The 15344-nt window shown below is 42.6% G+C and overlaps 1 protein-coding gene across 1 annotated transcript in view; it reads left to right on the top strand.

Annotated features, from left to right (window-relative positions):
- LOC138951967 (glycogen phosphorylase, muscle form-like) overlaps positions 1-12100 on the top strand; it is a 38047-nt gene extending 25947 nt beyond the window's left edge. The window contains exons 14-18 of the mRNA XM_070323537.1: positions 4274-4495; positions 5257-5384; positions 8503-8637; positions 9310-9376; positions 10278-12100. Of these exons, the coding sequence (XP_070179638.1) occupies positions 4274-4495; positions 5257-5384; positions 8503-8637; positions 9310-9376; positions 10278-10433 (708 nt within the window). The 3' untranslated portion in view covers positions 10434-12100. The remainder of the gene's footprint in view (positions 1-4273; positions 4496-5256; positions 5385-8502; positions 8638-9309; positions 9377-10277) is intronic.
- The last annotated feature ends 3244 nt before the right edge of the window (positions 12101-15344 follow it).

Genomic DNA, 15344 nt, shown 5'->3' with positions numbered 1-15344 from the left:
CCGGAAAGGATGGAGTCTGCAACGAGATGATCAAGCACCTCGGGCCTGCTGCCAGAACTAAGCTCCTTGAGCTCTTGAACCAGACGTGGAGATCCGGCGTCTTCCCCTCAGCATGGAAAGAGGCCATCATCATACCCATCCTGAAGAAGGACAAGAACCGCAAGCAAAAAACAAGCTACAGACCAATCAGTCTACTCAGCTGCCTCGGCAAGACCCTCGAGCGCATGATCAACAAGAGGCTGATGTGGCACCTGGAAACCAACAACCTGATCACCAATGAACAGTCTGCCTTCAGGAAGAACAGGAGTACTGAAGACCAGCTGATCTACCTCACCCAATCAATAGAGAATGCCTTCCAGGAGAAGAAGAAAGTCATTGCCACCTTCATTGACCTCTCCAAGGCCTTCGACAAGGTGTGGAAGGAAGGCCTCCTCCTGAAGCTATTGACGGCAGGAATAGCTGGACGAATGTTCAACTGGATCAAGAGCTTCCTGTGCCACAGAACCGCGAGAGTCAAGCTTGACGGCAACCTGAGCTACGCTGTGAAGATCAGGGAAGGAGTCCCCCAGGGAGGAGTAATATCCCCCACCCTCTTCGTCGTCTTCATCAACGACATCACCAACAGCCTGTCCAGACACATCTCCAAAGCCCTACACGCCGATGACCTTGCGATGTGGAGCGCTGCCGAGTCCACCGCAACCGCCAAAGTCCGGATGCAGGAGGCCCTCAACATCACCTCTAAGTGGGCGACAGACTGGTGTGTCACCGTGAACAGCCTCAAGACCGTAGCCACCTGCTTCTCCCTCTCCAATTCCAAAGAGACCCTCCAACTGACCATCAACAACCAGGCAATACCACAGGAAGACACCCCTACCTACCTAGGTATCAAGCTAGACAAGAAGCTCACCTGGAACCCACACATCAAAGAGGCGGAGAGGAGGGCTACGAGAAGACTCCATCATGAAGAAACTGGCTGGCACAAAGTGGGGAGCCAGCAGCAACATCCTCAGACAGGTGTATACGGGACACGTCCGCCCTGTGATGGAGTATGGAGCTGCAGCCTGGGCCACAGCTGCGAAGAGCAACACCAGCCGGCTCAACAAAGTGCACAGGGATCGCGTTTACCGGTAATTTCCGGTATTTTACCGGTTAAGATTCGCCAATACCGGAAAAAAAAGTGGATGTCGGTCATACGTACCGATTGTTATTTGGTTTGACCGGTAAAAAAAAAAAGTAGTAATTACAAAAATCGTTTGTCAGTACGAGAGAGAGAGAGAGAGAGAGAGAGAGAGAGAGAGAGAGAGAGAGAGAGAGAGAGAGAGAGAGAGAGAGAGAGATTTGGATGGCTTGTTGTGACTGCGCTACAATGTTGCGATTATGTCTCCATTGATGACACTTGATGTCAAGGTGTCAAACATGACGACAAAAATCAGACATCATACTTTTCGCGCCATTTCTTTCGGTTCCCGGTCCATCGTAAAATCTTTCAGTTTATGTTATAAGGGACGGCGTCTAACTATAGCCGACATAGCATCATACCGGGAAATCACGTACTCACACCAGCTTAGATCTTTGTCTACATACAGTTGATTATTGTGAGGCGAGTCGATTGCGATGAAGAAGCAACGATCTTTACTGTCTTTTCTACCCCCAAGAGGTGAGAAAAGGCCTTTGAATGAAGGAACTGAAAGTGAAAGTACTTCACGGCCTAGTACATCTGCTGAGCCCGAGTCTCAAGCGGCGGCAAAGAAACCAACATCGGCATCTTCCACTGTCAAACGATTTCAGGAAAAATGGTGCAAAGAGTTTCTGTGGTTGCGGACAGAGGGGGAGGGGGAGAACTTTCTCATGTTTTGTGAAGACTGCAAAAAAACACGTCAAAAAAATGGTTACACAAGAGGTTGTTGAAATTTTCAACATTCATCTCTCGAAGACCATTCAAAATCGCTAAGTCATAGAAATGCTGTTGGCTCTGCGCGTGAAAACTTTTTGACAACAAAGACAAGGCGAAAGTGAAACTGTAACAGTAAGTAACTAGTGAGTAAGTCTTCCAGTTGCGTGAGTACTATTTGCTTTCCTATTTTATTTCGGAAGTCTCTCTCTCTCTCTCTCTCTCTCTCTCTCTCTCTCTCTCTCTCTCTCTCTCTCTCTCTCTCTCTCTCTCTCTCTCTCTCTCTCACACAGCGGCTGCTGATATGTCACTGTCAAGTTGTGCGACAGTTGCTTTGAGGGGAGGGGGGGGGGGAGGAGAGAAAAAACGTCCGCATATCACTGACATTGATTTAATGTATTGTAAGTCATTGTTTGTCTTTTACTGGTTGCCTTGGCAAGCTTACCGATTTTCGTGAGAGCCTTGTAGCCAGCTCATGACGTCATACCGGTTTGAAAAATACCTAGCGCGATCACTGGTGCAGAACGCAAGCATGCGCATCATCACAGGGGGACTGAAAACTACGCCCATACATGCCCTTGAAGCCACCACCAAACTCCCTTCCCTGGACCACCGACGAGAAGAGAAGGTCATCGTGCAGTACGAGAAGCTGCAACGACTCCCCTCTCACCCAGCACACCCAACAGATGACGAAGAACAGGCTGAAAAGAAGCAGTTTCAACCATCTGGCCAAGCAGCTAGAGAGAACCCAAACCAGCTTCCTACCACGCACCCCTGAAGAACAAGAGCCCCTCCAAGACGCTGAAGAGTGGAACAGCCAGCTCAGCAAGGTGCTCTTTGTTACTGACATGCCAGGAGTGACCAACAAGAGAGAGCAGCAGGACGCAGTCCTCAAGAACCTCACGCTGGAGATGATGCACCAGGACTACAACGCCTCAGTATGGACTCACATCTACACTGACGGGTCCTCAGATGGTGCCATCAAAAACGGAGGAAGCGGGATCCTGGTACGCTACCCAGACGGACACACCCTTTCAAGATCCCTGCCTGCCGGAGAGCTGTCATCCAACTACCGGGCAGAACTCACCGCTCTCAGAGAAGCAGTTAGCCTGGTCAGCGAACACCCACCCTCTCACGCCGTCTTCCTGACCGACTGCAGATCCGCCGTCCAAAGCCTGCAGTCGCCCAAAGAGCAGCTGGAACGAGACACCCAGCGTCTTCTTTGTACTCTCTCCCAGAGCACAAACGTCGCTGTCCAGTGGATCCCTGCTCACTGTGGCCTCTCAGGGAACGAGGAAGCGGACAGACTGGCCAAGACTGGCAGCCATCTCGAGCAGACAAGACCAACAGTCTCTTACAGTGAAGCCAAAACCCTGGTGAAAAGACACTACCGAACCACCTGGAATGCCCAACACAGCCTGCCATCTGATGATCAGATGCCCAACTTACAGCGCCATCAGCAGACCATCCTCTTCCGCCTACGGACTGGACACTGTCGACTGCGTGCCCACATGCACCGCCTTGGTCTGTCGCACACACCGAACTGCCCGTGCGAAACAGGCCCACAGACCCCGGAGCACATCCTGCAGACCTGCCCGCTCCACCAGGAAGCCAGAACAGATCACTGGCCACAAGGTGCCACACTGCAGGAGCAACTCTGGGGCACCAAAGACTCCCTGATCCTGACCACTAGCTTTATTCAAGCTACAAAACTTGAAGTCTGACCTGAGGCCAAAAATCCTGGAATGCCGAAGAAGAAGAAGAAGAAACCATGTTCGTCAGCCATTGTTTTTAGCAAGACGGACCACATGTGCACGAGCTTCACTGACGTACATCGCAAAATGTCATGACGTCACCACAACTTTCAGTTTTGGTTTGATCTGTGCACCTCCCGCTGTTAGTTTGTTCAGAGTTCGCTCATCACGCGATGGGCACTTGTGTTTGTGTATTTTTGTGTATTTTTGTCTTTGGAGACAATTATTGACATCAGTTCGTTGTAGCCTTGTGACTTTTAGAGACTAAACGGCTCTGGGGCGATGAAAACGTGTTTGTTAAAAGAGGGGTTCGTTATGCAAATGAGTTCAAAAGGTTCGATGTAGCCGGAAAGTAACAAGTAAAAAATAGAAGGCTGTCTGCCGGGAAATCAATGGCAGTTCGTTAAAAGAGGGATTTCGTTATACCCAGGTTCGTTATAGCTGGACTCCACTGTATCAATATTGTATATCATTAACTGAAAAGATTACTTTGTGTGATGGCTTGATCAGGGTGAAGGTATTTGGCTGTGAGCCATGCATTGGTTGTATGCTGAAAATGATTATAGGCAATGCGAACATTTATGTAACTGAATAAACACTGGTTAAGCCAACTGTTGAATGTGTGCAGGCTGCCCCCGGTTACCACATGGCCAAGCTCATCATCAAGCTCATCAACAACGTCGGCCGCATCATCAACAACGACCCCATCATCGGCGACCGCCTCAAGCTGGTCTTCCTGGAGAACTACCGCGTGTCGCTGGCGGAAAAGATCATCCCGGCCGCTGACCTCAGCGAACAGATCTCCCTGGCCGGCACTGAGGCCTCCGGCACTGGAAACATGAAATTCCAGGTGGGAGGGATATTGCAAATTTTCTATGGGTTTATTGTTGATTTAAGCGTGTTTTATTTACTTTTACAGAATACTGTTTAACAAAAAACCCACATATAGAACGATAACAAGCAAAATGCTTATGGGGACCTTTTAAAAATAAGCAATGCACTTGTTTTAATACCCGTGTGACTTGGAATAATAGGCCGTGAAAAGTAGGATATGCGCCGAAATGGCTGCAATCTGCTGGTCGATGTGAATGCGTGATGTATTGTGTAAAAAATTCCATCTCACGGCATAAATAAATCCCTGCGCCTTGAGTCCGAGTCTGGAGATACACGCGCGATATAAGACTTCATATATAACCGTAATCGTAAATTGTAATCGAGTTTATTGTTGATGCTCATTATAGTGATTCAACATGCTTCAGTGTGTTCGCGGCACAAAGTTAAAGTGTACAGTGTAATGCATTTATCATAGTTCATAAGCTACTGTTGCTCAGCTAAAACTCATTATTTCCTGAACTCTACTGCTTGGTTTTTGGCTTTTGCGCCAACTTTGATACTTGTAGTAGAGTAGCTTCCACATGTAGTACAGTAGCTTTCTATTTGTTGAACACTTGAGTGTTTTCTTGCATAGTGTTTGTTTTGTGCATTTTTTTCCTGTCTTTTTTCCATTCTTTCTTTCGTACTTTATTTTTTCCCCACGGACAACTTAATTTGCTAATTTAACCAGCGCTTTCCGAGGGACGGATTTTAAAATGAAGGCTTCTGTCTGTACAGCTGAATGGCTCCCTGACAATTGGAACGCTTGACGGAGCCAACGTGGAGATGAGAGAGGAGATGGGCGATGAAAACATCTTCATCTTCGGCATGACGGTGGAGGACGTTGATGCTCTGCACAAGAAGGGGTAAGTGTGTGTGTGTGTGTGTGTGTGCGTGCGTGCGTGCGTGTGCAAACGCGCATGCCTGCCTATGCGCAAGTGTGTGTGTGTGCGTGCGTGCGTTAGGAAGATAGTAGTGTAGTGCTTGTCAAGGGTTGCGTAAGTTGCGCAACCGGGTCACAACTTACGACCTTCTAACTGTGAGAAAACTGTGTAAGCAAGCCTCTCCTCACCTGTGCTGCATTGCACAATGCCGGATGTTGCATAAGGTTACCATAACATTGACTTCGATTGACTTAAGGGCAGACACTGGTGTTAAAAGTGATTTTTTTTGTTTCATAAGTGTTGGGTCAAAAATTGTTGCACAATTAAAGAACTCAGTCCATCTCCTGAGAAAATGAAAAAAAAATTTTTTTTGGATCACCGGTTGCCTTGGTAGCAATCCAAGATGGCCACCAAACTGCCACTTTTTAAAACCCTAAGGCTTTTACAAAACCGAAAGGAATTTTGTTTTGGTGCTTGTTATTTATACATTAGCACAATACCCAACTTTTGTTAGAGGCTTTTTTTGAAATCTACAGTCATTCAAAAGATATCAGTGATAAAAATGAGTGACCTTGAATTTTATGAAAAACCGCCCCCAAAAATGGTATAACTTCTCACGAAAAAAAAAATTCAACAAAACGCTCTAACAAAATCTGCGAAAAAACGCACTCGAGATGTATGCAAAGTTTCAACAGCGCAAGTTTATTAGAAAAAAAGCCTTAGGCTTTTGAAGTGACAAAAAAGTAGTTTTGAGAAAATACACAAAACGTGAAGAAAATGTATTTTTTTTACACAAACGTTTATGAAACATGTAACAAAACAACACTAACAAAACAACAGGTATTGCTTAGTTCCACAAGAAAAACGGAAACAAAATTCAACAAAATTTAAAAAAAAAACAGCCAGTGTTCTGCAAGCACCAAGGAACCTGTTCCAAGGTCACAATGATCAACTCTTATCCGTTATGTGCACGCTGCGTAAAGTATGCCCATCCATAATTCCCAACTTGTTACCAGTGAAGCCTCTTATCTTGGACCTCTTTTGGACTTGCTTTGAATAATCAGGGAGTCATATGGCAGTGTCCTTTACTTTCTATACTACAATATTTGGGTTGACTTCTGTGAATTGCCTTGCAATGCCATGTGTACTTTGGAAGCTCCTCTCCAGCTTCCACCTCTGCATCTGTAGAGACAACATAGATTCAAAATTAATATGTCTATGACAAACTCAAATACTGCTATTCACATTTTCCCAACAATGACCCCCCCCCCCCCCCCCACACACACATTTGAAAAAGATATTGTAATGTGATACATGTAACACGATATTTGGGCGCATGCACATGTCAGTGCTGATAGTCAAGCAGTGAACAAAAAGATGTTGACAAATCATGTAAATGTTGCGAAGGCAGTGCAGGTTTGGTTTACAGCTATTGCACATACATTGCATGCAGAAACCATATGCCGTGATATGGGAAGTATGACCACAAGCAATGTTCACTCACTGAGCCATGTGAATGCATGTTTGTTTGAGCCACAAGAAAACTGTGATCACAGGAGGAAGCTAGGCCTATATATAATATGCTCGAGAAAATAAATGAGGAAAGAACAGATGTTTTGCTCCAACCCTGACAAACCTTGTGACAACCAAGCTTCACAGTAGCAGCACATAACAGACTTTGCATCCTATTCAGTTTCTTTGCATCAGGGTGTTGTTACTTACATTCTGCTCTTCAGCATATAACAGTCACACACGTACACACACACACACACACACACACAGCCAGAGCCGCACACATAACCAAACAAATATATAAACTTCTACATGTTTGTCAAAAGAAGAAAAAATTACCTACCTACTACCATCTTGCTTATCAGCTGCTTGGAATCTTCCCTGCTCTGCTTGGGCTAGTATTCAACTGCACCAGATTTCCCAGGAGATGCATGGTGTTGCACCATGGCTGAACAAAGTCATTTTTGTATTGATTGTTCTTTTTCTAAGCAGTTTATTTGCTTTTTCCAGAGAAAAGATATGGGTCTGCCTTCTCGTCGCCATAAATGGCGAACTCCGTGTTGTCCTTATTGCCGTACGCATTCCGCTCAGCAACTCTAAAATAAGTCGTGGCTCAAAACACTCATGGCAACGTGCTTCAAACGTACACCACCGATGGTGATTTCTTGCTCCGTCCCAGCTGTTGCAAGGGCAGCAGCATAGTTTCCAGCCAATTTTCATTCTGGACGAAGAAGAATGCACAAACTTGATCTTACGATTCGTTCGTAGCAATAGCAGACGACACTATCGACTCGCACTTTCTTTTTAAACTTCCGTCACGCCAGCCTCTACAACTGATCTGATTTTACTCGATAATCATCTCCTTTGCGTGTCAAGCACTGAAATCGGGGCAAAACGTGTATTTAACTGAAGTTTCCACAAAGATATCCCAGGAAAATCGCAGCTGTAGCTATTTCACATCGCCTTTGGCAAGATCTGGCGGAAATGAAGAATATTGCATTCTGGGAAGGCCGAATCGAACCGAACGAGACCGAGCATAAACGAAGTTTAATATCCGCGATTCGATTGGTCAGCAGCGAAAATTGCTCATACGGAATTTCCCGGAATCTTCATCGGTTCTCTTCGGCTCATTGGAATGTCTTCTAGTTGCTGTTACTAACGGCGCGAAATCCGTAAACGGAAATTCCCGTTGTCCGCGGTATGAACTGATCGTAGCAAAGAAAAGACAACTCATTCCAGTCATGCTAACGTGACCACCGTTGACGATGTGTTTGACTCGCAGTCACCTCTCAAACATACGCATTTTTTTGCTGTTTTGTGTTTGTTCAATACACAATTGCATACACATACATTGTTCATTTAGCCGTTTTGACCGTTTATGATTAATTCTGATCTAAAATCAGTATATCAGAGTAACCAGAAGAGGTTCAAAATTCAAAATCAGAAAGAAAATGGAAATGACCAGGGAACAAAAAAATCACTTTTTTCACTGTGGTGTCTTCCCTTAAGTCTGTATTACATTAACATTAACCACGAGTGACATCAGTCAGTATAATATCTTATTGCGGGTATGTGTGTGTGATTGCAGCTACCGCCCAACAGACTACTACCACAAGGACGCTGAGCTTAAGCAGTGTTTGGATCAGGTCAACACCGGCTTCTTCTCCCCTGAAGAACCCCAGCTGTTCAACGATGTCTACAACGACCTGGTTCACAATGACAGGTGGGTTTGGTCTACTCTTATTGCTATCACTAAATTTGATAGTTTTGAGGCTAGAACTTTGAAACTTAACACACTGATCAGGTTTGATGACATTCAAGACAGTCATGATCCAAGTCTGGTTGACCTCCGTTAAAGTTAAAGGTCATGGTGAGGTCAATCTCAAGGAGAAAATGAAAAATTAATGTTTTCTTGAACGCTTTTGAAGATAGTTTTAAGACTTTGCACACTTCAAGAGTTTAATGACCTCCAGAATTTTGCAAGCTTGGTTGACCCTAGTCAAATTTGAAGGTCACAACAGGGTTATTTTTGGTTAAAAAAAGAAAAGAAGAAAAAAAGCGGATTTCTTTCCCTTCATGAAACGAGACCTTTCAAACATCACAACTCCCATGGTTTGATGACCAGGTATGATCTAAGTCTGGTTGACCCATTAGATTTCAAGGTCACAGAGGTGACAAATTATCATGTTCTCAAATGTTTTTAGCTAGATCTTTTGTGGAACTAGAGCAGCAACTAGTGTCTGAATTATATTACATATGACATAGGTGAGTCATTCCCTTTTCTTGTCATATATGTCAAGCAATACATTCAATAGGAACAGTGATTATGAATGTCTTGATGGTTTTTTTCCGTTTTCACATATTTTACTGATAGCTCCTTTTTCTCTCTTGACAGATTCTGCCTGCTTGCAGATTACAGGGCATACATCGACTGCCAGGATAGAGTTAGTGCTCTGTTCAAGGTCAGTTGAAAATGCATTACTGCAAGTCCTCTTTTCTCTCTCTCCGTTGAACTGGTTTATTACACCCCGGGTATAGGGGTGTGTATAGGTTTCGGTCGATGTGTTTGTTTGTGTGTTTGTGTTCGCATATAGATCTCAAGAATGAACGGACCGATCGTCACCAAACTTGGTGAACAGGTTCTATACATTCCTGAGACGGTCCTTACACAAATTGGGACCAGTCAAACACACGGTTAGGGAGTTATTGGTGGATTAAGATTCTACAAGGACTTATAGAGAAACATATTCATGGTCAAAAGGAAATAACCTCAGTTGGTGGCAGTGAGAATGGGTGCAGTGAGAATGGTTATTTCTCTTTGACCAATGGGGGTGTTTTTCCTACCTCCGAGGAATTTCTTGTTTATGTATTTCTTTATTTTTTGTTTATCATACTATGTAGAACAAAGAAGAAGGTCCATTGTTTGCTGACTGGTAAAGGCTTTATCAGCTACTTTGCATCATCATTTCTCAGGCAGCAGAGTCAAGTGATGAAGTGATGGTTAAAAAGTCTTCAACTACTTTTTAAAACTAAAGCTAATATCATTGAAGTTGCTTTTGTGTACAATGATCCCCCTCCCTTTTAGGACCTCAACAAATCTGCAAAAATCATTTTTACAGAGGATGGAGTCTTGAAATGGTCAATTTAGAGATGTGAACAGAAAATCTTAAAAAAAAGCAAGGTCTGAACAGGTTAGTTTTACATTTAAAAATTTTTTTAATTTAAATTTTAAAAATTTGTAATTTAATTTTGGGGGGTTTGAAAAGGTTAATAAATATCTTAACCTGGGGTGTCTTAAAAGGAGGGGGGGGGGGGGGGTCTTCCAGTGAACCATTTTCAGGTGAGGTTTTTCTGTTACCACAGGACCAGCTAGCCTGGGCCCACAAGGCCCTGATGAACATCGCCGCCTCCGGAAAGTTCTCCAGCGACCGCACCATCTCGCAGTACGCCCGTGAGATCTGGGGGGTGGAGCCCACCACCATCAAACTGCCGGCACCCAGTGAACCTGTAGATAAGTAGACCACTCCAGCGGCAAGTAGAACCTTCACAGCTTGTACAGACTCAGTGTCGATGGAACCAACAGTTCTTTCCCCTTGTGGCTGCTTTTTTTGGTTCAGTCTGTTAGCACAGAAAAAACTGTCGTCAGTCTCCACCTTTTTTCGGCACCTGTTTGAGTTTTTTTGATGAGTGAATGTTCCATCCTCTGCTCTCTTGACAGATTTTTGGGATGGTCCCTGAAGTTGTTGAATTCTGAGCACGCAGACTTTGAGAGAAGAGAGTTCACGTCATTATTTATTAAGAAGATGAAATTTCTAAGCTGTAAACATCGGTTACCATGGTTTCACTTCTCGTAAGTTTGCTGTTTACAGTTTTGCTTTCTGGTGCCAAATCATAGGTGTTCATGCTCACTCGGTCAAATTAAAATGCTTTTGGAGGAAGATGAAAGTTCCTTTTGTATGATATGGTTGACTGTTTTGGTCAATAGGTTGAACGAGATTTGAACTGGGCGGTTCACAACGTTTGATGGGAAAGCTGACGTGTGTTGGGTTATGTTTCTTCAGTATTTTGTGTAGAGTTGTGCATGCAAGGAGCAACATTTTAGCACTGCCACTTGATGGTCGGTGTGGGGTGTTATGTAATGTTATGCCATTTGTTTCCAATGGGGTGCGTTGTCAGTTGGTGGGAGCCAAGGGGAACATTTCAAAAGGCTTGGTCAAATTGAGTATAATTTTTGTTATTGTTTTTAAAGGGATAGTCATTTTTTCACTACTATCATGATTTAAATTGTAAATTTTCATGCTCTCTCTGTTTGTTTGACATGTACTAAATTTGTAGAGGTAAGCCCTGTTATGCTGAAAACGGTGATGCCGTTTGATTTTCCCCAATCAGATCTGTGTATGAAAACTTACACATTTTCTAACGCATTTTGTTTTGGTCTTATAATGGGCCGGGAATATCTTCCAGAACTTTCAATGGTTTTTTGTTGGTGTGTCTCCCCAGGCAGAAAAATCCGGAGTGTTTTTTTTATGTCTTTCATTCCTGTGGAAGTGATAATCAGTTGTCTGTATCCATTTGTGTGTATGAACGTGTCCTAATGGAAACTGTCAAGTACTCGTATGTAATTGACAATTGTCATTGGCTTGATTTTTTTTAAGGGACAGAGTCTGATCTATTGTTGAATAGTTATCTGGATCTTCTTCTGTCGATAGTAAAACACCTGCTTTCAAGGAGTGAAGTGACTTCATCTTTCATTCGGTTTGGACAAGTAACTGAAGCTGATGGCCCTCTTCATTAAAAAAATCTTATTTTGCAGTCAGATTTGTGTGTGTGCTGTCAGTGTAGTTGCTGGGGTATGTGCACCTATCATTTACAAATCTCATTTGTTAAACCTTTATAAAACTGTTTCAACTTTTTTGTAACCAGAATGTGTCTAATCTTGAATCATGACCCAATCATTTTCAATCGTTTGTCAATCAACACCATGGTGAAAGTACGATGTGGTTTTGTGGACGACAGCAAAAAACAAAACAAACAACGATAAACAAACAGGAGAAGTATTCTTGTTTTAGATCTACACGAGAGCTTGAAAGTACAGATGTAGTTACATTGCTCATCAAATATGAAGGCTGAGTGTGCAAATGTAGGCCATTTGAATTAATACTTTTCTTCGAAAATTGAAAATAAAATTAAACAAGTCGCGTAAGGCGAAAATACAATATTTAGTCAAGTAGCTGTCGAACTCACAGAATGAAACTGAACGCAACGCAACGCAGCAAGACCGTATACTCGTAGCATCGTCACTCCACCGCCCGTGGCAAAGGCAGTGCCCGTGGAATTGACAAGAAGAGCGGGGTATTCGTTGCGCTAAGAAGGATAGCACGCTTTTCTGTACCTCTCTTCGTTTTAACTTTCTGAGCGTGTTTTTAATCCAAACATATCATATCTATATATTTTTGGAATCAGGAACCGACAAGGAATAAGATGAAAGTGTTTTTGAATTGATTTCGAAAAAAAAATTTTGATAATAATTTTTATATATTTAATTTTCAGAGCTTGTTTTTAATCCGAATATAACATATTTATATGTTTTTGGAATCAGCAAATGATGGAGAATAAGATAAACGTAAATTTGGATCGTTTTATAAATTTTTATTTTTTTTTACAATTTTCAGATTTTTAATGACCAAAGTCATTAATTAATTTTTAAGCCACCAAGCTGAAATGCAATACCGAACCCCGGGCTTCGTCGAAGATTACTTGACCAAAATTTCAACCAATTTGGTTGAAAAATGAGGGCGTGACAGTGCCGCCTCAACTTTCACGAAAAGCCGGATATGACGTCATCAAAGACATTTATCAAAAAAATGAAGAAAACGTTCGGGGATTTCATACCCAGGAACTCTCATGTCAAATTTCATAAAGATCGGTCCAGTAGTTTAGTCTGAATCGCTCTACACACACACACACACACACACACACGCACAGACAGACACACATACACCATACCCTCGTTTCGATTCCCCCTCGATGTTAAAATATTTAGTCAAAACTTGACTAAATATAAAAAGGAAAATTAAGTTTCTTGTTTTGGTTACAACTTGAAATGAAATGGCAAACTGAAGATTGCATGCATATTATCAGCAGCAATAGGACACTGACAGTGTGCCTTTGCACTCTGAAAAAGTGTGTTTCATTTGATTTCAGCATACATGTACGAACATTTTCAGGATTTTTTCTACATCTCGTAGTTCACTTGTAAGTAGTACGTGATTCCGAAAGTGTTGCATACTTGAAGGTAGAGATTTTTGGCACGCCAAATAACAACTAAAGAGTGCGCTGCAACACAAATGGTAGATATTATATTCACTAATTATATTTCTGGGTTATAAGTATGAGCCAGTGAACTTTTACCTGAACGTTACATGTTGTCAAGAGTTTGTGTGGGTAGTATTTTTTGTTTGACATACTTACCCTAAAGCAAGCCTGGACTGCTCGGCAGTATGGTTGTGCTGTTTTGTTGTGCACACAGGCCTGTTTGAAGTGTGGCTCTGTACAGGTTGAAAATACATTTTGTGTACTGTCAAGTAACATTTTGTGTATTTAACTGCAGGGCGTTTGCATACGACTGATGTATATTTGTAACCTTCCAATTTGTATTTCAATTTCCCTTCGAGTTTAAATAAACGCTGCATGCGCTTACAAATTACTGTCTTTTGCATAGCTGTCATGTGTTGTTTGGATTCGTCTGTGTTGCGTTGTTTGGGGATTTGTCTGTGTGTACATGAATTTACATGTGTGTGTGTGTGACTAAAAGTCATGCACACAGATGTATATGTTACATTTGTGTGTTAAGGGTGCGCATACACGCACGCACACACACACACACACACACACACACACACACACACACACACACACACACACACACACACACCGTCTCAAGGTTCATAATTATGTAATCCTATTTGGGCGTAACTGCTATTTAAACAAAAATGGCAGCTATCAAAACCTCACGATAAACGCAATTTTGAATTAAAATATGAACCCACACATACAAACGCACACACAATCATTTAGCTGAAGACAAGTGGATGGATGAAGTGTTCAAAGTTTACCGCAAGTAAACAGAAAAAGAAATAGACGAAACAAAAAAATGTACTCGCTAAAATACTGAAAACATTTTTATTGTGACATATAAGAAACAAAAGTGAACAGGATTATGAAAAGAAAAGATGTAAGAAAACTTGAGAAAAAATCGTCATAAATCTGCGAACAGACACAGATATAACTGAAGACCATGAACCATATTGTGCCCCCCGGGGGGTAGGGGGAAGAATTTACCCGATGCTCCCCAGCATGTCGTAAGAGGCGACTAACGGATTCTGTTTCTCCTTTTACCCTTAAGTGTTTCTTGTATAGAATATAGTCCATTTTTGACTCACATGCGAAGCAAAAGTGAGTCTATGTACTCACCCGAGTCGTCCGTCCGTCCGTCCCCCCCGTCCGGACGTCCGTCCGTCCGGAAAACTTTAACGTTGGATATTTCTTGGACACTATTCAGTCTATCAGTACCAAATTTGGCAAGATGGTGTATGATGACAAGGCCCCAAAAACATACATAGCATCTTGACCTTGCTTCAAGGTCAAGGTCGCAGGGGCCATAAATGTTGTCTAAAAAACAGCTATTTTTCCCATTTTCTCTGAAGTTTTTGAGATTCAATACCTCACCTATATATGATATATAGGGCAAAGTAAGCCCCATCTTTTGATACCAGTTTGGTTTACCTTGCTTCAAGGTCAAGGTCACAGGAGCTCTTCAAAGTTGGATTGTATACATATTTTGAAGTGACCTTGACCCTGAACTATGGAAGATAACTGTTTCAAACTTAAAAATTATGTGGGGCACATGTTATGCTTTCATCATGAGACACATTTGGTCTTATATGATCAAGGTCAAGGTCACTTTGACCCTTATGAAATGTGACCAAAATAAGGTAGTGAACCACTAAAAGTGACCATATCTCATGGTAGAAAGAGCCAATAAGCACCATTGTACTTCCTTTGTCTTGAATTAACAGCTTTGTGTTGCATGACCTTGGATGACCTTGACCTTGGGTCACATGTATTTTGGTAGGAAAAATGTGTAAAGCAGTTAGTGTATGATGTCATTGCTAGGTTTAGTTATTTGACCTTGACCCTGAAGGTCAAGGTCAAGGTCAAGCATGTGAGTCGTATGGGCTTTGCCCTTCTTGTTGTAAAGATTTTAGTCAAGCAGTATGTAAGAAATGTTAAGTCCTTTGTACTGGAAACTTGCATTCTCCCAGTAAGGTAATATTGTACTACGTTGCAAGCCCCTGGAGCAAATTTTTGATTAGTGCTTTTGTGAACAAGAAACAATTAACAAGTGGCTCTATCCCATCCGCCCCCCCC

This window comes from Littorina saxatilis, linkage group LG17, assembly GCF_037325665.1.
Source record: "Littorina saxatilis isolate snail1 linkage group LG17, US_GU_Lsax_2.0, whole genome shotgun sequence".
NCBI classification, from domain to species: Eukaryota; Metazoa; Mollusca; class Gastropoda; order Littorinimorpha; family Littorinidae; genus Littorina; species Littorina saxatilis.
The sequence above is the reverse complement of the archived record's forward strand: the minus strand, read 5'-3'. Positions and strand labels throughout refer to the sequence as shown.